The sequence below is a fragment of the Taudactylus pleione genome, unplaced genomic scaffold (genome assembly GCF_031769625.1).
Source record: "Taudactylus pleione unplaced genomic scaffold, aTauple2 ptg000242l, whole genome shotgun sequence".
NCBI classification, from domain to species: domain Eukaryota; kingdom Metazoa; phylum Chordata; class Amphibia; order Anura; family Myobatrachidae; genus Taudactylus; species Taudactylus pleione.
Window position 1 is genome coordinate 3,502,792 of NW_028284644.1, and position 24,808 is coordinate 3,527,599.

A 24,808-nucleotide genomic window follows, 5' to 3' on the forward strand; every position below is an offset into this window, starting at 1 on the left:
AGACAGAAGACCACTCCAAGACGAAACTGGAGAGACACATCATTAGTATATAGACAATGGAGTCTTCACAAAACCGAGAGGAAACTTACTGTCTAAATATTTCAATAATGTAATTCTTTAATGTACACAAAGAGACTGTCCCTGCATAAGCAATAAGTAACCTGCTGTAGACTGATTTCTCAGTTTCCTTCAAAATCTTCTATTCATATGTTCACGGATCACACATACAGTACATGGATAGCTATCATAAACAGCCATAACGGGTCAACAACATGATTTATATATATAAACAATAAGAAATACTTACTTAGACATTCTGGGACTTCAGGCTCCCACTGACTGGTAATCTTGCAAGTGATGGCAATGGATCCATTTAAGGCGTAACCGTTCACACACTCAAATCTCACAGCAGAATTTAGATAATAGGGACCAATAAATCCTGACAACCTCGCTGAATTTGGAACATATGGATCAGAGCATTTAACCGCTACGAAAGAGTGAGGAAAAAAGGTGATTACAAATCATAAAACACAATTAAGGATTCTAACATAATAGGAGTACTTCCTGTTTCAGAAGCATTGTACTTCGCTGATCTACCAACCAGTAGCGTATCTAGGGGGAATCAAACCGGCGGCGCCCTGGGTGACATCAAAACCGGCGGCGCCACGGTCCAGGACACTGGTCAGTGTAGTGTGGACCGCACTACACAGTAACAAACACCGCCGCTGGCTAGTACACTTGTATTACCCGGTGGCAGTGTGTTTGCTTTTGGCAGCCAATGAAAGTCAGACGTACTCTCATTGGCTGCTGCGCCCACTGCCGGAGCCAGGCTGGAGCTCACTCATGAGCTCCATCTTCCAGGTTTTGCAGTGGGTAATGGGAGAGACGTCATGACACCATAACGTTTCACCCATAGTGCAGAGCGGGCCGGCCTGGGAGGACAGAGGCGGGCGCAGGAGCGGGGATTCAGGTAAGTAAAATAGAGGAAAAATAGTTCAAAAAACGTGTCAGATAACTGATTTTAATAAAAATTATTATAAAATAGAGTTATATAAATATTACATAACAATTATATCAACATAAAACATAAATAAAAATCACATATCACTTATAGATACTAATCATGATTGATTATTGTTATATGTAAAAAATGGTAATAAAAACGGAAAACAAAAACATTGGATACTCTGTTGCTCAATAATTGTATCTTGTTAGTAATAACGCAGTTTTTATTCTGTATCCACTTGTGTAAACAGCATCTTTTAGTTGTCACATTTGGAAGTTCTTCATATAGAATTTTTTTTTAACAAGCTGAATAGTACTGAAAGTTTTGCTATATTAATAATATAGGTTCTTATTCAATTATTAATTTGTTTTATCTGGAAAAACAGCACGTGGAAGATCATAAGTGTTCATATTATTTGTAATGTATATTTTCTTATATCAAAGTGACAATTTTCACAAATTGCATAAATAGTATTTTAAAAGGAGAATCAACGGTGGTGAGATAATACATGTTTTAATACCTACCAATGCCTCCCAATAACCTGCGGCTGCTCACCACATATGCTGTAAATGAAAAGTGGCAGAGGGGATAATTGATTTTTTTGACTACCTACGAGCCCTGTAGTTTGAGTGCAATATTGTGGGAGAAACAGGACTTTAGCAGATTGCACCTATTTTTGGCTACCTCTTGCAATACTATTTACGCAATTTGTGGAAATGGTCACTTGGATATAAGAAAATATACATTACAAATAATATGAACACTTATGATCTACCACATGCTGTTTTTCCACATAAAATAAATTAATAACTGAAAAAGAACCTATATTATTAACTGGAGACTTTCAGTACTTTTCAGCTTGTTAAAAAAATATTCTAGATGAAGAACTTCCAAATGTGACAACTAAAAGAAACACTGTGGATACAATCTGTTTACATAAGTGGACACAGAATAACAACTGTGTTATTACTAACAAGATACAATTATTGAGCAATAGAGTATCCAATGTATTTTTTCCTTTTTTATTACCATTTTTTACGTATAGATACTAATCATGATTGATTATTGTTATAAGTGATATGTGATTTTTATTTGTTTTATGTTGATAAAATTGTTATGTAATATTTCTATAAATATATTTTATAATAATTTCTATTAAAATCAGTTATCTGACAGCTCTTTTTGAACTATTTTTCTCTCTTGTTTATCTTGATTGGTGGGTGTGTATATTTCCCACCTTTTATTTATTGGGCAGCAGTCAGAATTATTGTTTTTATCCAAATCATCTGAGAGGTGTAGCGCCAGATTTCTCTGGTGTTTATAGTGATTCAGGTAAGTATTGTGTTTTTTTTTTGTGTGTGTGAGTCTTTGTCCATAATATATATATATACATATATATATATATACACATACACATATAGGGCACTACTGCGAGGGCACTGCATAGGGGGACTACTACTGGGGGTACTGCTTAGGGGGAACCACTATTGGGGGCACTATATAAGGGGCACTGCATAGGGGGGACCACTACTGGGGCCACTGCATATGGGGGACTACTACTGGGGGCACTATATAAGAGGCACTACTACTGGGGACACTGCATAGGGGGTACTACTACTACTGGGCACTGTATAAGGGGAATTGCATAGGGGGGACCACTACAGGGGGCACTGTATAAGGGGCACTATTGGGAGCATTGCATAAGGTGGACCACTACTGGGGGGCACTGTATAAGGGGCACTACTGGGAGCACTGCATAGGGGGGGACCACTACTGGGGGCACTGCATAGGGGGCACTACTGGGAGCACTGTATAGGGGGGATCACTACTGGGGGCACTGCATAGGGGGACCACTACTAGTGGCACTGTATAAGTGGTACTACTGGGGGCACTGTATAAGGGGCACTGCATAAGTGGCACTGTATTGGGGCACTACTACAGAGGGCACTGCATAATGGGCATTGCTACTGGGGACATTGCATAAGGGGCACTGCTACAGGTAGCATTGCAAGAAGGACACTACTACTTGGGGCATTAAGGTGCATATGGAATGAAAAGGAATGTTCCCAGAGTGACGAGAAATGGTGGTGTGTGTCATGTTACCACATCTATTTTTTAACTTGCCCTGAGTTCCAAATACCCTAGATACGCCACTGGTACCAACAAATTACACTGTCTAACGGGAATTGAACATAATTATTCATGCACATAATTTATTACTATGTATATAGAAAGACAAAATGTTGATGAAAAAAAGTCCAGTTTTACTTAAACATTCAATACCAACAATAAAAAATGTGTACACAGACATATGCCCCTTAACATATTATGTGATGACAGAGAGAAGAAAAGGGGGAAAATATCACAGTGAAACCAGAGCTCAAAAGGGTTTTCCAATGCCCTTTGCTATGCCATATGACTATGATTGATAAGCATGTGGAAAATCTGGAGAAGTATGAATCAAAGGATGGCATTGGTGGGTTAACCATCTATGGTCACCATCAATGATGCCATTAGTGCTTAACATCAATGGTATGAATCCGAACCAGTCATGGTTTGCACCCATCGATTGACATCCCTCGCTGTGGGGAACGGCTCAATCATGGAAGGGGGCTTAGTGCCGGGGCTGGGAGGCTAAACTCCATTCCCCTATGCCAAGAAGAAAAAGCAAATTACTCTCTCTCAGCCATCAATGGTGGAGAAACATCACATCTGTGCCATTGTTGGCAAAACCATTAATGGTTGTTAACCATCAATGGTTGATGGCCATTCCTACAGTTTATCAATCTTTTATAAATGTATATCATCAGTTTGAAGAAACAAACAAAGTACCAAGCAGCTTTTTATAGTAAGTTATGTTAAAAAAGAAAAAAAATGTTTTTTCATAGATTGAATCTTTAAGACTTCAGATGGGAGGCAGTTTCTTTACTTCTGCGTTGAAATCTAGAGTCAGAAGCAGCATATGGGCAATGCTGCTGGAGCGAGATCTGTGGTACTCACAGTATCAGTATTGTTAAAGGCTCTTGAGACAGCAAACACTCATTTAAGTCACCTACTGTACCAGAAAAAAATAGACAAAAAATACTGACCAGCACCCTAAAGCTAAATGTCATACTGCTTTCTCCCAAAAGTATACCATTTATTACAAGCATATAATACATTTGAAATAGTTTGTTTGCATTGCTCACCTGGTCATTTATCGACACAAAATGCTCTAGTACACAATGGACCTCATTCAGAGGCGGTCATTGTGGCCGCACGGTCGTACGCCACCGATGTTCGCTAAACTGCGCATGCGTAAAGTTCGCAATGCGCAAACTAGCTGCTACGATCAGAAATTTTCTCTCTCCTTGAACACAGCCAGGTCGGTAGTTTGAGTGACAGAATGAGGCGTTTGTGGGTGGTAACAGGGGAAGGTGCTTGAAAACGGGGGAGTGGAGATCCGAACGCAGGCGTGCCAAATTATGCGAACGGCGTTTTATGGGAGTGCATAATTAACAAAGTAGTGTCATGGCACACGGGACATGGGTGGTTTGTACACTGACCTGATCGTAGTGCTTAAGAGAGGGTATGGTCAACCTTAAGCTCTACGACCAGTTCCGATGGTCTCGATTAATCCTTATATGGCCAGAGATGACGTGTAATGCGTACGAGAAGGGGGCGTATTTTTTGTCTTACGGTCGTATCCTCCCCTTGGTCGGCCAGCTAACGATCTGATCTTAAGGACGCAACTTGCGAGTGCATCATTTGCATATCCGGCCCCTTTTCCCTTACGACCGTGCGGCTGCAACGACCGACTCTGAATGAGGTCCAATATCCCTAGCATGTGATCTGTTAAGAATGAAAATGGCTTCATATTTCACAGCTGATGCTACTAGGACCAGTGTGGGGAATCGGTATGATATCACGACAGTTGGGTTGCCGGCTGTTAATAGACTGACTGCGGCATCCCGATGCCTACAATCCCTACAGGGGAACGGTAAGTAGCGTTCCCCTTCCCTATTCACCCCCTAACCCTCCTTTACTGTACCCTAACACTGACCCCCCCCCACCCTTAGCATCCTGGTAAGTGCCTAAAACTAACCCTCCCCATTAGTGCCTAACCGTAACCTCTCACAGGTGGTGCCTAACCCTAACGCCCCCTGTCTGAAGCCTAAACCTGACCTTCCCCCTCCCGCAGCCAAATTCTAACTCCCCCTGGGGTGCCTAAACCTAACCCTTCCCCCCCTGGGTAACACCTACCCCACGTTTGGGATGTAGGCTGGTGGGATTCCGGTGTTGGCATCTCCAGGCATGTCGGGGGGGGGCTTTCAGATGCTGATAGTGATTCCAGCGCCAAGATTTCTGCAGCCGGCATCCCGACCGTAGGTATATTAACCGCATCCCTGTGGCTATATATCATATACAATTATGTTATTCTTACACTGGTAACATCACCTCCTTACTGGGAGAAGAATTAATATTAAACACAGACTATAGCATAACTCTGATTTTGTTATTTGTACACTGACATGCCATTTTTAATCATCTATGTCGGGAAAACAATTAAACCCTCTGAAGAACGAATAGTGAGCCATCAATCATCTATTCATTTAACTCTGATCAATCATTGGCATGTCACTTTGTGGAGATGAAACACCAGTTGACACAATTTAAATGTATGCTGACTGACCGAATATTACAACCTAATCAATGAGGAAATCGAGCTAAGCTGCTCTTACAAGCAACCTGTGCACCGTCTGGCCAAAGGGTATGAATGAACCCTTACATCTGTGTATATATTCCTGTAAGGGGTGCACTATTTTTGTTATTTTATTGCTTTTATAATTTTATTTTTGTTTGTTCTAGTTTTTCATTTATTTTTATATAATCTGTTGGTCCACTTCCTTGATTCTGTGCCTATTTATATAATATGATTTGAAATAAGGAAATTGTTCTCTTTGCCAATTGTTGACTATGTAACATATTCATTATGGCTATTTACCCTTATATAGCTGATCAACCTCCAGTATTAGTATGGGTGTTAGTCTTTATTATTATAATTTGTTTATGCTCTTATTTATGTTCTAACAATGCGGAATGCATATATAATTCTAGTCTCTGATAATTATTCTACACGTTGTGATTTGCTATACACATGGTAATGTTTGGTTTTCTCTATACCGATAATGCATATGCTTCACTAGTTGGCATTTGCATAATTTCCCATTATGCTTCTCACTGTGAAACGAACAATATTTCCGGTTGTGTGCGCTACAGGTTTCGACACACTAAGGATATACTGGTGTATATTTGATTCTTTGTTCTGATTTAAAGATCCGAAACCCTTATTATATGAGGCAGATTTTTTGATAATGTGTTTAATGATATTATTGTGGTTTTTGATTCACACTGTGTTCATTTTTTCTTATCATTGTCTATGTGATATTTGTTTATAAGATGCTCCGGTTCTGGTTGTAGGGACAGTACATTTTATAATTGGTGGAGGGGTTTAGAATATTTCAGAAGAGCAGTGTTAGTGGTATACAGTCGGGTCCATAAATATTGGGACATTGACAGAATTTTCATATTTTGTCCTCTATTCACCACCACAATGGCTTTGAAATGAAACATACAAGATGTGATTTAACTGCAGACTTTCAGATTTAATTTGAGGGTAATTACATCCAAATCAGGTGAACGGTGTAGGAATTACAACGGTTTCTATATGTGCCTCCCACTTTTTAAGGGGCCAAAAGTAATGGGACAAACTAAACAATCCTAAATCTAACTTTCACTTTTTAATACTTTGTTGCAAATCCTTTGCAGGCAATTACAGCCTGAAGTCTGGAACGCATAGATAACACCAAACGCTGGGTTTCATCCCTGGTGATGCTCTGCCAGGCCTCTACTGCAAATGTCTTCAGTTCCTGCTTGTTCTTGGGGCATTTTCCCTTCAGTTTTGTCTTCATGAAGTGAAATGCATGCTCAATCGGATTCAGGTCAGGGGATTGACTTGGCCATTGCATAACATTCCACTTCTTAGCCTTAAAAACTCTTTGGTTGCTTTTGCAGTATGCTTCGGGTCATTGTCCATCTGCACTGTGAAGCGCTGTCCAATGAGTTCTGAAGCATTTGACTGAATATGAGCATATAATATTGCCCGAAACACTTCAGAATTCATTCTGCTGCTTTTGTCAGCAGTCACATCATCAATAAATACAAGGGAACCAGTTCCATTGGCAGCCATACATGCCCACGCCATGACACTACCACCACCATGCTTCACTGATGAGGTGGTATGTTTTGGATCATGAGCAGTTCCTTTCCTTCTCCTCTCTTCCCATCACTCTGGTACAAGTTGATCTTTGTCTCATCTGTCAATAGGATGTTGTTCCAGAACTGTAATTTTTAGATGTTGTTTGGCAAACTCTAATCTGGTCTTCCTGTTTTTGTGGCTCACCAATGGTTTGCATCTTGTGGTGAACCCTCTATATACACTCTTGAGAAGTCTTCTCTTGATTGTTGACTTTGACACATATACACCTACCTCCTGGAGAGTGTTCTTGATTTGGCCAACTGTTGTGAAGGGGTTTTTCTTCACCAGGGAAATAATTCTTCTGTCATCCACCAAAGTGGTTTTCCGTGGTATTCCGGGTCTTTTGGTGTTGCTGAGCTCTCAGGTGCGTTCTTTCTTTTTAAGAATGTTCCAAATAGTTGATTTGGCCACACCTAATGTTTTTGCTATCTCTCTGATGGGTGTGTTTTGATTTTTCAGCTTAATGATGGCTTGCTTCACTGATAGTGACAGCTCTTTGGATCTCATATTGAGAGTCGACAGCAACTGATTCCAAATGCAAATGTCACACCTAGAATCAACTCCAGACCTTTTACCTGCTTAATTGATAATGAAATAACTAGGGAATAGCCCACACCTGTCCATGAAATAGCTTTTGAGTTGATAGTCCCATTACTTTTGGCCCCTTAAAAAGTGGGAGGCACATATTGAAACTGTTGTAATTACCCTCAAATTAAATCTGAAAGTCTGCAGTTAAAGCACATCTTGTTTGTTTCATTTCAAAACCATTGTGGTGGTGAATAGAGGCCAAAATCTGAAAATTCTGTCAATGTCCCAATATTTATGGACCTGACTGTATATATATATATATATATATATATATTTATATATTACAGTATATATACATACATACACCACACACACAAAATGAACCCTTATATCGCGCTTACACTGCACCAATTGGGTGGACCTCTGCTGGTAAAGGACCTAAAAATAGAAATAGAAAAGAGGGGGTACCTTTGGTGCGCTACAACTTTGAATATTAATTGAATAGGAGAAATTTCTACCACTTAGGATGATTTATTGCAATATTAGCTGTTTGTCAAACATAACCTTCTAGTTACTCTTCAAATCACCATTTGTTTATGTTTTGAATATTATCCATAAAATAAAAGCCCTATGGCAGCCAATAATTCTTATACCTGAATATTTTATTCTTGGAATATCAACAGAGGCAAAAAGACATAAAACAATTGACAATACAAATCAATACATAAATAGCATAAAACAACTTTCAGTAATCCTGCCCCAGTACAGAAGGATAGATGTTATTTGCCACATACACCCTTACGGGTGTGAGCTCTTAGGTGGACCTCTCATGTGGTAGGTGCAGGTTTTTCAAAGCGATGACCCTACGCGTTTCGTCCATATACAGGACTTCATCAGGGGTAAATAAAAAAATTGGAACTGGTCTGAATAAACACTTGATGATATGGAACTGGTTAGAACACTCAGTGGCGCAAACAAAAAGTATGGTGGTCGCTCACATCAGCTTAATGACATTAGTGTAAGCTTATTTTCCGTTCCTTGATAGGGAGCAATTCCTAGAAAGGCTCTTAGAAGCCAAGTAGTTCTTATAATGATTTTATTGGAACAATTAGATGGATGTTTCTCAACCGATAAATGTAACCAGATTCCTTAATAGCAATTTAAATATGAAGACGTATCACATGCTCTCAATGTGTAAAAACGATGAAACCCAGTGCCAGTGGTTTGCCTTCATCAGCCTGCTCCTTACCTGCATAACAGATGCACAAAGGACAGGGCTTGACAATTTTTTCTAAAAAATAGGAGCCAGGATGAAAGTGTAGGGGCCAGACCGCCGTCCACCCAAAATAATTACAGGAGTGAATGAGGAGCACAGCTCTGTGCTATGCAACTGTTATACACACTATACTAGTCAACAACATGTACGCAGTTGAATGGATATAGTAAAATAAAGGCCCCCTCACTGCTCTGCACAACTCCCCTGGGGCCACATTCCTGACACCTACCCCCCAGGCAACCAACCCCCACAGCCACACTACTGAGGGGGTACCCCCATGCAATCCACCGCTCTACAGTGACATTGCTGTGCAGCCTCCCCCCGGGCAAACAACCCCCCCGCGGTCACATTACTGAGCAGCTAGCCCCCCCCAATAGCCACACAACTAGCCAACAACCACTCCTCCGCAGTCATGCTGCCCCCCTCATGGTCACACCACTATCCCTCTGAAGCCGCTCCACAATCCATGGCCACACATAGACCCTCTTACCGGAGACCTCTTAGTTAGGATACAGCAAACAGCTGGGACGTACAGGAGGATAAGCACAGACTGGGACAGACAGCAGGAGTCACAGCAGGCCCGGGATAGAGAGGATGAGTCAGCACAGTTGTGGGATGGAAAGGAGGAGTCAGTGCAGGATGGGACATACACAGAGCCGGTCCTAGGCATAGGCATTGCAGGAAAATGCCTAGAGGCATATGGAGTGCCTGGTGGCATCCCGATTCCCAAGCCTAGGGCCAGCGTAGCACTGGGACAGCAGTAGCTACCATGATCGGAGCTCAGCTCAGCTTTGATCAGGCAGCGGTCAGAATGAGCTACTGCACATGCGCAGAAGCTCATTCTATCCATGGGATGGATCAAAGGTGGGGCGATCGTCTTCTCTGAAATACAGTCACAGCCACGCCTACTTACTTATGCTACAGTCTCCTGCCGGGCCAGCCAGCCACATCAGCTGTCACTATGATTCATCCCCTCCCACATGTGTCCGCAGGAACAGGAAGTAAGTGGACAGCGATTGGCTGAAAGAGTCACATGATCTCCCAGCCTGTGTAAAACAGAGCATGCTGGGAGATGTAGTTTTAGTGTTCACAGCATCCAGTGAGTCAAGTGTAGCTGAACTTAACCTGCAATTGTTACTTAGAGACATGTCAAGCATGTCCTAACAATATACAAGATGGAGATCAGTCGAGTGAGACAGCATGGTCTGGATTGTGTTAGCTGTGCAACTTTTCCAACAAATGTATAATAGATCTCTCTCCTTTTTTAATATCTATCTATCTGAGGTCACAGATAACTTTTCAAATTGTAAGATATTACTAAATGACTATACTCCGTAAATAAAGAATTAAGCATTGCTGCATTGTATGAAAGTGTCAGTGACTTGGGAGTAGTTATATATATATATATATATATATATATATTTATTCTCAATTTCTGTATATGTCATATGTTGTATCACAGTAGACTATAGCAAGGTGTTTTTTTTTAATAAAATGTACACAATGGACAAGAATGTAAATGTTCTGTTTTGTATGGTTTCTTTAATTCTCAAGTCTGTAGGCCAGCCTCCACATTTTGCATTGTGCCTCCCCTTCCCACTTTCCCCACAAACACATTTTATATCATGAGGTACATACAGTAGGAATGAAAGTCCTTTGTGTATACATGTACATTGAGGGTGTTGTATGCCTTTGGGGCCTATTCAATTACGTGCATTTGCGCTGCGCACATAAGAGTAGTTGTGGTAAGAAGTTCTACACTTATTTCTGCTCACACCTCCTTGGGCTGTGAGCAGAAATGAGCAACAGACACGTTGCCAAGCCATTCAAGTGTGATTCCATCCGCCCTTATGTGTCTGTGTAACTTTATGTGCACTATGTATGCGGGTCAGCATGGGGTGTATTTTTCCTTTGTATGAGCAGCTTGTGCTTACCCCAGTACTATTCATGCTAGGTAGGTGGATGTGGACACAAGACATGTGGTCATGTAGATAGTTAAATACATCCCATAAGGAACCAGCTCATGTATTGTAGGACTGATGAGAAATAAGTATTTATTAATGTGGATTAGTTAAATTTGAAAACAGAAATATTGTTTAGTCCTTGTGAATGTGCTAATAGAGGATACTCCTAGATAAATGTTCAAGAAAAGTTTAAGGGGGCAGGACTAGAATTGGGAGGAGTAATGAGTCAGGATTCTTACACTGCCCCCTTACAATAAAAGTCTAGATCCATCCTGATTCTGTCTACAAGTAAAATGGCTGAGGGAGCGTTTGTATGCATGCCCAGCTGTAGCCGCTCTTCCCATGGGCTTTTGCAGAGCTCGTGAGTCACACATCACCGCTCCACCTCCGTTAATGGGACTAGATAAACAAGCAGGGGCAGCTGTCTGGCCCTGACTCTTAAGAGTCTTACGTAAAGTCAGCTGGAAGAGGAATGCTGTGCTGGATAAGGGGTGCTTTGCTGAGAAAAGGGAGTTGGATGAGGCAAGGAATGCAGACCCTCCAACATGACCTCTTCCACCAGGTACAAAATGCTTTGCTGCTGGACTTCCCACCTAATTTATAGTTGCAGACACCTGTGGTGAAACACCTGTCTTATCTATTACCTAGCCCAACACAGGTGACTGCAATCATACATTAGGTGGGAAGTCCAGGAGCAAAGCATTTTGTACCTGGTGGAAGCGGTCATGTTGGAGGGTGGGGGAATGCTGTGCTGGATGAGGGGTGTTGTGCTGGGTTTGGGGTGCTAAACGAGGCCAGAGGTGCTATATTGTATTCAGGGGCTGGCTGGCAACTTTTAGCCTGGGGGACAAATGCATGCAGGCGGCCCTGGCAGAGGAGTAGCGTGTAGCCAAGGTGCCCATAGCACGTGCATGCTACGGCGCCCCCCCTCAAGTGTTCCAGGGCGGAGGCAGGTCGGATGTCACGCTGCCCCCCGGCCCAGCCCGCCTCTGGTAGCATTTATATTGCAGTTTGCTTCCTTTATATTTCTACTGTAGTTGTATATTTTGTGAGTTTAACACGTGTTTCTTTAACAATAAAAAATAGGTCATAAACCAATGTGATATTTTGGCATCCGTGTATAAACACTAAGCTTGGTGGTGGGATTATCTGCTAGGGGGCACCAGCCAAAATCTTGCCTAGGGCACCAAATTGGTTAGGGCCGGCTCTGGTTATACAGGAGAAGCCAGCGCAGGCCAGGACAGAGAGACACAGCAGTCACCGCAGGCAATTTTCAGCACATGCACTCCTGTGCATGAAATGACCACTGCAATACTACAGACACTAATCTGCACTGGGGCTGACGAGGGTCTGCTTCCGCCCGCCCTACAAAATCTGGTAGCCAGGCAGCAAAATCTGTTTGCCATGGTGACCTGGCCCCCAGGATTTGTCAAGACATAGGAGATTACTCAGGCTGTGTTATTGCCCCTCGGATGTCTACTGCAGCCCTTAAATAGGCTCACTTGAGATGTGTTTGTTAGCCCCTGATGAAAACTGCCTGCGAGCAGTTGAAATAGACTGTTGGGCCTCTGCATTTGTCTGTATTATGCAACCTTTATATTGGAGTAAACCCGCTTTTTTGTGGTGGAGTGCAAGACCTGCAATCTTCTCTGGAAGGAGGGGGTGAGTGTGCAATAATACCATGCATATGGACCCTGCACCAATCAAATGTGAATTAGTCTGGTTATGTCCCTGCTCGGACTGAACATTGTATATATATATATATATATATATATATATATATATATATATACACATACATACACTTGTTTTAGGTATATCAGTAGACAATTAAAACTTTTTTCTTTCATTTTGATTAATACAATTATTTTGAACAAGTGAATCCTTATATAGTTTATTTATTAATTATTACTTCTTCTTTGTGTATATTGCTCTACCATAAGGAAGAATGCAAACGTCTCAATGTGTGCATGTTATATCTATCTGCGATATTATTAATTACTTTGAAGCATTAATTATTTTAACCCATAAGCACCAGGTAGTATTTTGTACCATTTTCCATGGTGAAATAACATATTAGCCCAGGAGCTTTATACAATTGACACATTCACTGCATTTTATAAAAAAAAGGTCAATATTTATTACCAACATTTGGATTTATTAAAATGTGAAATAATCACTAACATTATTCAGAATAAAACATATATAGACAGATTTCTTATCAGATATGAACGATAACGAGTGTAAAAATCGTTCATATCAATGAACGATGCGCGTTCCCACATGTCAGATAATGATCTCTGACATCGACTGTCTGCAGTCAGATTTTGATGATTTTATTAATTTTAATATTGTCAGAAATCGTCCATTGTTGATGAAATCGTTCAAATCGTTATAAAAATCGTTCATCAACTTTGACCGTGTGTATGCACCATAATGCTGCATACAAATGGTCAGATTTTGTTATAGATATGAACGATAACGATTGTAAAAATCGTTCATATTTTTGACATGTAGTGCATTCATCGACCAATGATGCGCGTTCTTGTATGTCAGATATCTGACATCGACTGTGTTTGCAGACAGATTTGGACGATTTCATTAATTTGAATGCTGTCAGAAATTGTTCAATCGTTCATGAAGTCGTTCATAGTTATTGTTCAACGATATCGATGATCTGACAAATCTGACCATGTGTATGCACCATAACACAGTATATATTCGCACATCCTCTCTATTCTACTTCTCTATAATACAATGTTTCAATATAGCATAGAGACTTGTGACAATGTATCATAACCTTTTGCTACTATTACTAAATGGAACTCTCCATATACTAAACAAATACTTTTGATACAATGTATGTATACCTCTTGGAAATTATTCAAAGTTAGTTCTTGATAGAAATGTCCCTTAAAAATGCTCAGAAGCTGCAGTGGTATAGTCGGCTCGGCTCTACCCTTATCTCCCCCGGTTACTGGACTCCTGCTGTGCTCTAACAGGCAGAGCAGAGCCCGGAGTCGGCCCCAGTGATCAGCTGTGTGGTCTTAACAGACCGCACTCTGATACACTGCAAAAAAAAGAAAAATAATTAGTAAAAAAAAAATACTTACCTGAGTCCAGGGACCGGTGATCGGGGCTCCGATGAGGTCTCCGCTCCGGTCAGCTGGTCACCCAGTCTGCACTGTGACCAGGTCCCAGTGCAGTCCCAGTGCAGGATGGGATGTCAGCTGACTGGAGCCATGGAGGACATCACCAGAGCACCGATCACTGCAGGTAAGTGTAATTAAGGAAGGTGGAGTTGCGTCGGGTAGCGGGGGGTCCGCAATCACGGGGGCAGGGCTTAGCAACAGGGGGCGGGGCGTAGCAGCGGCTGGTCGGCGCATGCGTCAGCACTTGTCACTATATTTTTTGCTAAAATACTGTAATAAGTGTGCGGAGGGGATTCGCAGGGACAGAGATTTATCGCAAGCTCTGTCCCTGCAAGGGATTTTTAGTAAATCCCTGTGATATTGCCTGAATTCGCAATGTGAATTCAGTCGGTAATATCACATTACAATCTGCATTCAAAATGCGGATTGTAGTAAATAGAGCCCGATGTGTGTTAGACATTTTCCAGGGTGACCCTATACCACCTCCTTAGCAGTGGGAGCTGTTCACATGCATGTTGGATGAAAGGACAGACCTTCGAGAATTATCTATCTATCGAAATGGAAATCTGAATATATATACTATGGTACTTTCCTGTTGTTGTAACAATTATGGGAAAATACAATAATAATGGTCATAATGATAACGCTAATTTTAATGGTAAACAAAAGTAGAAAGCAAATTTACAGTAGCATTGAACATGTTAAAAAAAACTATTTAAAATCTTCTATGCAAACAAACAAAATGTGTTTTTTTTACGTGTAACACAGAAAAATTAAACATTATGGGTGAAAAAAATAAATAAATAAATTCTGACCTATACATGTAGGAGATTTAGAACTCCATGATCCATCAGCTGTGCAGGATGTGGTAGATGTACCAACAACTTCTAAATTCTTCTTACATGAAAATGTTACAGCATCCAAGTAAGAGTACTCATCTTTATAGGGTTCAAGTGATCCATTTTGAGGCTTTTCTGGTGGAGGACAGATAACAGCTGAAAAAAAATAATTGTTTATTGGAAATGGTCTAAAAATAAGAAGCAGCTCTATTTTCAGCTGTAGTTGGATGGGAATTCTACTGTATGCCGATGTGTTATCAAATTCTTCCGAGATGTAAGTTGGGATGATTGGGGAAACATGGCATTTCCTGTCTAGACATTGCTACACTAACAGTATTGTGGTCTCTGGTAACAGAAAGAGCTTAAAATAAAATATATGCACAAAAACACACAAGATCAAAATACTCAGCAATAAAATATCTGTCAAAATGTATACCTCTATCTCACCATCCTGCAACTGGAAACCTGCATGTCAGGTCAACTGGACCAGCCAAAGGGGACTACTAGAAGGAATCTACCCTGAAAAGCGGATTTACCTGTTACCGTTTTGTGCAGGGTGACCACCAACCAGCTTGTTCTCTGCTGTGTGATCACAGTGGATAACAACTGCTTGGTATCTTTTGGAGATGAGTCATCCTTGAACTGTGAGCAAATGTGTACTTAAATATCAAACTGGATTCCACTAGCTGGACAGTCTTTCCTTATCCCATGTTGCTAAGTTTCCCAGCATTAATTATTCGCCAACTAGAGCTCCTACCAACCATTGTCCTCAGATGGACACTTGGGACACATGTGAAAGAACTAATTTCTCATTTTGGAGTGCAATCTTAGGGACACTTTCACCTGTGAGTGTGTTTTCTGTGACTATACTTGTAGAAATTGTCCTTATTCTATCAACTATCATGCTATCCAGTTAATCTGTGTTCTTCCTGTGTGCAACCTGCTGACTTCATTAATTTGTACATGTGCAAAGATTGCCTTTTTCTGGGTGTGATCCCTTATAAACCCACACTAGGTTCTTCTAGGTAAGCCAGCTTTCATCTATTCACTGGACTAGACCATATAGGAAATGTTTCTGTATGTAAGTCAGATGTTGTGTACACCATATTCATCAGCATAACCAAAATATAATAATTGAGAACACGAGGGCTGTAACTAGGTGAGTCGGGGTGGCCACCCCCATTACCACACTGGCATTGTGTCCTTGCTGCCTGAATAGGCATCTGGCCCTCCCTGACTGGTCCCTGCAGCAGCACCCTTACCCTGCAACGTTAGGGACGTTATGCAATGACAGTGTGATGTTGCCTGTAAGTGACTAACCGAGAGTAAGAGGCATGAGGAGCGACTGCTGAAGAGACAGCAACACGACAAAGGTAAGTTAACCATCGAGGAGCAGAATAAAAAACCGAAGGGGGTGGGGAAGACCTAGCAAATCAATGTACATACAGATGAGGAGGGGAGACAAAGCACATTAATGTACATAGAGATGGCGAGGATACACCACATGAAAGGGCTTACAGACAAGGGTGGAGACATCTACAGTATATGTACATAAATGTGCTATAAGGGGGGGCATAGCACATGCATATACATACAGATGAGGGGGGGGACAGAGCACATGAATGTATATACATATAGGCATGGCATATAGTGGGCGGCAGCCTGAGTTAGCCCTTTTATGTGGCCACCGCCCACTAGGCCTCTGGTGTCTTCGCCTGGCAGATGCCAACCTGCCAGAGCTTCGGCGTCACCGCCTGGCGGGCACCCACCCGCCAGGGCTTCTGGCGTCTTCACCTGGGGGGTGGCTGCCAGCTCCCCAAGGCTTCTGTGGTCCTCTTCAGGTGCCGCCGCCACCTCCAATGACGTCGCGGCCTCCAATCACGGCTTGCAACGTCATCGTCGATGGCACCCAGCAGCAACGTGACTGGCGACTGTTCGGGTGTTGGCGGCGGCCCTGGATCCGAGAGGATCCAGTCCCCGCCAGCCATTCTGCCGAGTACGGCAGCGGTGCCTATTTAAAAAATGGCGCCTAAGTGCCAGTTTTGAAATTCAAAGATGGCCGCTGCGAGCTCTGATTGGCTCGTGGCGGCCATCTTTGAATTTCAAAAATTACGCTGAGGCACCATTTTTGAAATGGGCGCCGCTGCCGTACTTGCCAGAATGGCTGGCAGGGACTGGACCCTCTCGGATCCAGGCCCGACGCCAACGCCCGCACCGGCACCAGCGCTGGGTCCTGCCGACACCTGCGCTGCCGACACCCGTGCCACCGCCGCCTCTGTGTCCCCGCCGCTGCTATCATTGGTGTTTTCCAGGGCCGCTATCGCCTGCAAATGATGGCCATCTTTGTGCACCCAAGTGAAGCCACAGTGAGAACACCTGCTGGAGGCTCCTACTGAGGCTGCGCAACAAGTTGAAAAGTCCTATCTTTATAATGGTGCATTCTTGAGGTAATAGTTTAAAAACTGCAACTTTATAATTTACCTGAACCCCAAAAGCACGTACCCTGGCACAATAGCTACCTAATAAAACAAACCCCAAGTCTAAATTCGCCACCTACCCTGAGTTTTGCCTTCCCAAAAAACCCCCACAGACTACAGCAGAAAAGTGGTCCTAATTGAGAATGTCAGAAAAATGTGACAGTTGGAGCTTTAGATTACCCCCAAATCCTCATTTTTTATGTTTTTTTTTTTAATTGCAGCACCCAGTGACAGTTCTACCCGGCCATGCCAAATTTCAGATCCGTACCTCTAATAGCTTTTGAGGGGTAGCCCCTTGAACACCCTGCCCCCACCTTTGGAATTCTCTATGGAGAAATAAGTTTTTTTAGATGCAGCCTCAATATAAGGGAACGACTGTGCCCAGTAGCGGCTCCTGGCACGGGCAAGCCGGTCCATCGCCCGGAGCGCCACTGTATCCGGAGGGCGCAGGAAACGCCCACCCTCCCAGAGGTAGAGGAAATATTTAAGCTCAGGGGGAGGGAGCGGAGGAGGGAAGGGGCGGCAACTCCATACGGCGCTGGGCACAGCACAGCCTAGCGCCGGCCCTGACTGTGCCCTTATAATATATATACACACATACTATTTGTCCTTCTAGCCCAGGACACTAGAATGTATAGTCCTATGGCAGCTGTAGCAGCCTTTGCTGAATCCCATGTAATTAAAGGTTTTATAAATAAACTAGGGATTCTTATCTTAAGAGAAGGAAAAAAATGTTTTGGCAGACATTCATTATGATATAAAAAATAAAGTAAAGAGCTTCATATTTGCCTTTAATGTGGGGAGACCCTGACATGGCAAGTCCCTCCAAAAGATCCATCAGTCCAGCACTGTTCTATTTTCTGCAACAAAAGGTGGGCCTAATTCAAACACTCAGTGGGAGTGTCTCCAAACTGCCCTAAATGGGAAGTTTGGAGACACTGCTATCTCTATAAAACAGGCAAGTCTCAGTAGAAGAGAAAAGAATAACATTGGGGACACATTGATCAGTAGGATCTGCAGGACTGGGGTAATACCACACTGAAGGCTAAAGCTGGCCACAAACTAGACCAACTTACATCCAACCAGCCAACTGATTGATTGGTTGGAATTAAAATCTGGTACGGAATTGAAAGGAAAGGAATTCCTGGGAAGGAATGAAATGCCAATCAGCAATTTGCTCCCAAACGCCGGAAAATGGACAAAAACTGTTGTTTGAACAATTGTTTAGATCAAACATTTAACAAACTTGTCTGACGACCATTTTCATCTGTTTTCTGGCATTTAGGAGCAAATTACTGATCATCATTTACTCCCATACGTTACCAGATTTTCATTCCAACCAATCAACAAGTTGGCTGGTTGGATGTAAGTTGGTCTAGTGTGTGGCCAGCTTAAGTATAACACTGACATTTTTATTTTCCTAATATCATTTTTAAGCTTTAAAATTTATGAGACTGGACTCAAACCCAGGCTCCTTTATTAAGTGAACGATCAATGCTATCTAAATTAGGGTAGCCCATATTGTTTATTTTGGGCAAATCCAGTTAAACAGCGCAATAAAGTAAACACAGCTTAATTTACCTTCACATTCAGGCAGATCATTGCTCCACTTTCCATCTGCTAGGCAATCTCTATAATATCGTTTGCTTGTTAAGCGGTAACTAAAAGATGAGAAAAAAACAGAACACATTGTACACAGACATTAGAAGATCTGCTTCTCAAGACAAATTTTTTATTACTATAAAACTCACTTATTTTGGGAAAAAAAATACTATTTTGAGTTCACACTAAATTATGAATTAATTTAAGTATACATGATTGTCATTAAGGAAAGTTCACTTTATGTGACATAAGTTGACCTTAACTGAGGTAAGCTCAGTATTGCATCATATCATGTATTTTTACACTTTGCTTTCAAACAGATTTTGTAACTATGATAATGGGTGCACAGGGTGTAACGTCATAGAACCACGACTGCCGGCTGTATATGCTGGAGGACACAGGAAGTTCTGGTGAAGGGGAGTACTTAATAGATGAGTAACTGATTTTGGACATTGTCCTGATGAAAATGTGGTGAAACATTTAAACGTTGAGTAGAAGGAGATGGTAGTTGTCTGATTATTATCTCTGAGTGCCGCCAATAGAGACTGTATGTAAGCACACCTAACTCAGTCGATGGTGAAGTTCATAAGTTTTATTGAATGCAAGATGACATTGTGTATGTTATACTATATATATATATATATATATATATATATATAAATAAATATTTATTATGTGACTGAAGGATCTTCGCAACCCAAGACAGAACCTTCGTGATGGAAGCCTCTGCTGAGGAAACACTTCCTGCACCCGTGGGCTTAACCGGTTAACATGGTAAACTTGCTCTATTTGCTGTCTACCCACTGCCATACTCGATAATTTATTGGTCCTATGGCCTCTATTACCTCATAAGGGCCTTACCAATGTGCGCACAATTTGCCCCATTTTGTGGGTACCTGGACAAGCACCTTATCACCTGAATTAAGTGTGCATGTGGCAGCTCAGGTACTGTAACCCCTCTTTTGCCACCTCTTTGCTTTCTTTAAGGGCTGTCTCACTAATGGACCTGGGATTATTGGAAAAGGTACTTGGGGTACTCAGTAATTAGGTTTAGATACCATCCATTGGTAGATTGTGCAGGCTTGGCAGTACCTCTTAACCGCCATGCGGATGCCCGGCCAGTAAAACCTCTGGAGCACCCATTTAAGAGTTTTGCCCTCTCCCAAATTCCGTCCCTTAGAGTGTATATGGGCCGCTACCAACAACAATGGAACGTGTACCTGTGGCACCAAGAGCTGTTTAACTATCCCCTCTTGTACCACCGCTATCGTATACAGCAGGTCCCTTTCTATCATAAAGTATGGTTCTTTCTCAGCCGGTCTCTGAGCCTTCCATACTCCATTCACTCGCACAACATTCTTGTAAGTACTCCCCAATGCACAATGATTTAATTGATCTTGAACAAAGTCCTGGAGTGTTACAGCTCTGAACACAGGAGTCCAATCTACTGGCCAGGTTCTTGTTTTCTTCCAACCTTCTTTGACTAAACCTTCTTCCACACGTCTTCTGGAACACGACCCCAGATTTTGCTGCTTCCCAACAGGATCATGTAGGATCAGATGTCCGGTCAGTGATTCCGTTGCCGGCATGTCCAGATTGATCCGGTCAAGTAGAATTTCCCAGAACAGGGAAAAGACTCACCCCAGAATAAGGGGGTATGGCAGCCTTGTAGGTATTGCTACCACTATTTGCACAATTTGTCCCCTCACAGTAAAAGGAAGACAAACACTGTTATATCCCACGGTGTCCCCTTGGACACATAATACTTTACTGGTGGTCATCAGGTGTTCCGGACTGGAGTGCTGAACACCAAAGCGACTTCACTGTCTGAATCCATCACCGCCAACACCTACTGTTGCTGTATTATAACAGGCACCTGGAACAGCAGTGGGCTACCCATGGATGAGGCCATGGTCAAACAAACAGGGTACATGAGGCATAGTTCCTGGCGATTTGGACAATTCTTTCAAAAGTGCCCCAGCTCGCCATACTCAAAGCACCGTTCTGGGGTTACCTTGTGGTCTGTGCCAATATCTAGTGTTGGTTTTGGCCTGGCGACCGGCCTGACACCCTTTCCCACTCTGGGTGGTATTTCCCTGGGCGTAATAATGCTCTTCAAACGACTGAGGATTGCTCTGCAGGATCCATTTTTGCAGTTCACCGTTCAAGTTCCATACGCAATTTTTGATTACGAGAATTTCCAAGATTCTGACAGGCAGATTTTGGCTCTAACCATCTCTTTGTTAACTTCGCCAGGTGGGCCAACTGAGCAGATGTTGCAGACTCTGGCTTAAATCCGCAGTCAAAAAAACGCTGTGCCTTCCCGGGCCCTTTCACCCCTATCTGCGCCACATTGTGGCCTTTAGTTGCCGGTAAATCGCTGCCTGGGCTTCGGGCATACCCAGATAGGCCCACTGTGCTTCATTCATCAAATAAGGAGCCAATTTTGCTACCCACTCCTCTATTGGCAATTTAAGCTGAGTTGCCGTCCTCACAAAGGACAACAAAAAGGCCTCAACATTGTCTGGGTGTCATTTTCTGCAACATGACAGGCCAATGTTCACCCAGTTGGAGCTGACTAAGCTCTGCTCGCCACAATTTGTTGCTCTCCACCTAGGCCTCAGCAACGGGCAGCAACTGCGCCTGCTGCATAGCGGACACATTAGTTAAGGCGTGGAGTATTTCCTCCATCTTGCTATCTGAGCTGGCGGAGTAGCGAGATTGAGCCTCCCTTAACATACACAGGGAAGCCAATGTTTCTGACAGTCATATAAATTTAGCTGCCAGCAGTTGCTTCATAGTACCTTCTGGGGAGGAACAATATCAAACAACAGACAAAAAAAAAAAAAAAAAATCTCCTTTAATTGGGTTTTACAGACTACACACATAACAACTTTTCCTTACCTAAAAGCCCCCATACATCAGCAATTGATTGCAGCAATCGTGCAATTGTGTATAAAAATCTTTCCCTTTTTCAATCGATTGCAGAATTGCTACAATCGATTGAAAAAGGGAAAGACTTTTATACACAATCGATTGCAAATTGCATGATTGCTGCAATCAATTGCTGATGTATGGGGGCCTTAACTTGTACTCATGTAACTGCACCACACCCAGAATTAACAAGGCAGAGAAAGAAAAAAAAAAAAGTGTTTTTCTTTTTCTTTTTACTGAAGCACACTTGGGCTTTCTCTATCAACCCTTCCTTCAGTTGCTTTTGTGTTGCAACAACTTCACTTGCTTTTGCTTGCAAATATTCACACTGTGTAATCACTTCATTTTAGTCAAGGACACATCATAACTTTGCACATTTGCACTATGCAAAAAAATTATTTTTACAGGCCGTTTAACTTCACTCACCGACCCAGCAAGACACAGCCTGGTCTCTGCCACACGGGACACAGTTGGTAGAAGGATCCGATGTATGACACCACTTTGTAGGAATCTGCTTACAAAGGAGCGACTCAACACCGGTTTTTACAGTCAGATGGATTTTTACTCTTAACAAATGCTATCCCGGCACATTTGTACATATGAGATGGTTTCCTGACACTAGCTATGCCCCACCAGCCCTTCTCTATCGTCCGGCTGCTAGTCAGCATAGGAAGCCCTGCCCACTGTATTCCACAATCCTTTATGCCTTCACACACACCAAATCAGTCACACCCAGGTAGTACAGCTGTGTGTAAGACCTTTGTTAAAGCAAGCAGCAGGATTCTATCTGCACCATTTGCTGGGGAACGAGTTCTGTTCTGGACAACAGAACGTGGCAAAATACCTTCTTTGCCACATACCCTCCCCCTTAGCTTTACCATACTTGGTAAGGAAGACTCTTTACCTGGAATATATTTGTCTTTGCCACTATATATATATATATATATACATACACGCACACAATAGCTAAGAACCAACCCTTACATTCTCTGCATTTGAGGTTCATGCTATACGCCTCTTCCAACTAGTACATCTCCAAGTTGCTGTCAACTGGCCCTCAACCAAGTTCCTTGACAACTTTGCTTCCTGGCTCTCTCACTTTATCTCTTCAGGCCTTCCCTCTATTATCCTAGGTGATTTCAATATTCCAATTGATATCCCCACAGAATCCTCTGCCACCAAACTCCTCACCCTCACATCTTCATATGGCCTCTCCCTCACTCCTCACCCTCCCATGTGAGTGGGCATTCGCTTGATCTAGTCTTCACTCACTGTGATATTTCTGATTACTCCAACTCCCCATTCTACCACTCTGACAATCACCTTCTCTCTTTTAACATATCCTTCTCTGCTCAAATCCCCAGCGTCTCTTCACCACCATTAACACCCTCCTCTCAGGACATCATATCCAACTAGTCCCCCAGTTGTCCACCTTCTCCTTTCCCGCATCACCCCTCCCCATTCATTTTACTGACTCTGATAGCCTTCTCCCGTTTCAGGAGAGGAAGTCATGGCCCTCATCTGGTCCTCCCCTGCTTCCACCTCCCCCTTTGACCCCACCCCCTCCCACCTCCTCCGCTACCTCCGTCCTTCTGCCTGCTCCCATCTTGCCCACCTCCTTAATTTCTCCCTCTAATCAGGAACTGTTCCTTCTGCATTCAAGCATGCCCTTGTCTCTCCCATCCTTAAAAAAACCTACCCTTGATCCTAACATTCTCTTTAACTACCGACCCATCTCTCTCCTCCCTTTTGCCTCCAAACCCCTTGAGCATATTGTTTACAACCGCCTTTCTTTCCTCCCACTCCCTCCTTGACCCTTTTCAGTCTGGCTTCTGTTCTCTCCACTCCGCTGAAACTGCCCTCATGAAAGACAGCAATGCCCTACTTGCTGCCAAATCCAAGGGCCTTTACTTTCTGCTCATTCTCCTTGATCTCTCTGCTGCTTTTGACACAGTGGACCACCCTCTCCTGCTGCAAAACCTTCACTCCCTTGGGCTACGTGACACTGCTCTTTCCTAGCTGTCCTCCTAACTCTCTGACTGATCCTTCTCCGTTTCCTCTCATCCTTCTCCATTTCCTCTCATGACTCCTCTTACCCCCCCACAGCCTCTTACAGTAGGTATTCTGGGCCTGATTCAGACCCGGTTGCAAGCGCTGAGCGCTCGCAACAGGGTCGGTGGTGGCCCAGAGCGCTTGCGCTCGATGGAGCCGGCTCCGTCGTGCACATGCGCGAGACCCGGATAGCATCGGGCAATCCGTCGCTCCGGGTCTCACACCAAAGGGGGCATGCTGTCGATGTTGAGTGACAGCACGCCCCCTTTGGTGGGCAGGTCGGGGGGGTGGCTGTCCAGACGGCGGCATTCCCATGGGAACGCCTACCGTTTGGGGGCGGCCCCACTGACATCACAAGTGATGTCAGTGGGAGAGCTTTTGGCTCTGTTTGAGCCGAAAGCTCTCTGGGGCTTGCGGCTATGAGACCCTACCACAAGGGTCTCATCGCAAGCCCGATTGTCGCGATGATCTTGACTGGCAACCCACAGCTATGCGAGCGGCCAGGAGGCCGCTCCATAAAAAAAAAAAAAGACGCCCTGATTCAGATTGAGCGCTTTGTCAGAGCGTCCAACTCTGAATCAGGGCCTCTGTTCTTGGACCCCTCCTATTCTCCCTCTATACATCCTCTCTAGGTGAACTCATCAGCTCTTTTGACCTCAATGCTGATGATACTCAGATAT

The 24,808-nt window shown here is 43.1% G+C and overlaps 1 protein-coding gene across 5 annotated transcripts in view; it reads right to left on the reverse strand.

The window, feature by feature from the left end:
• The window catches only part of LOC148516718 (zona pellucida sperm-binding protein 3 receptor-like), a 200,861-nt gene that overhangs the window by 77,577 nt on the left and 98,476 nt on the right, over positions 1-24,808 (reverse strand). For all 5 annotated transcript variants that reach the window (XM_088479634.1, XM_088479636.1, XM_088479632.1 and 2 more), the window contains 3 exons: positions 19,122-19,201; positions 15,040-15,219; positions 308-487 (listed from right to left, as the gene is read on the reverse strand). In XM_088479634.1, coding sequence (XP_088335760.1) covers positions 308-487; positions 15,040-15,219; positions 19,122-19,201 — 440 coding nt within the window. The remainder of the gene's footprint in view (positions 1-307; positions 488-15,039; positions 15,220-19,121; positions 19,202-24,808) is intronic.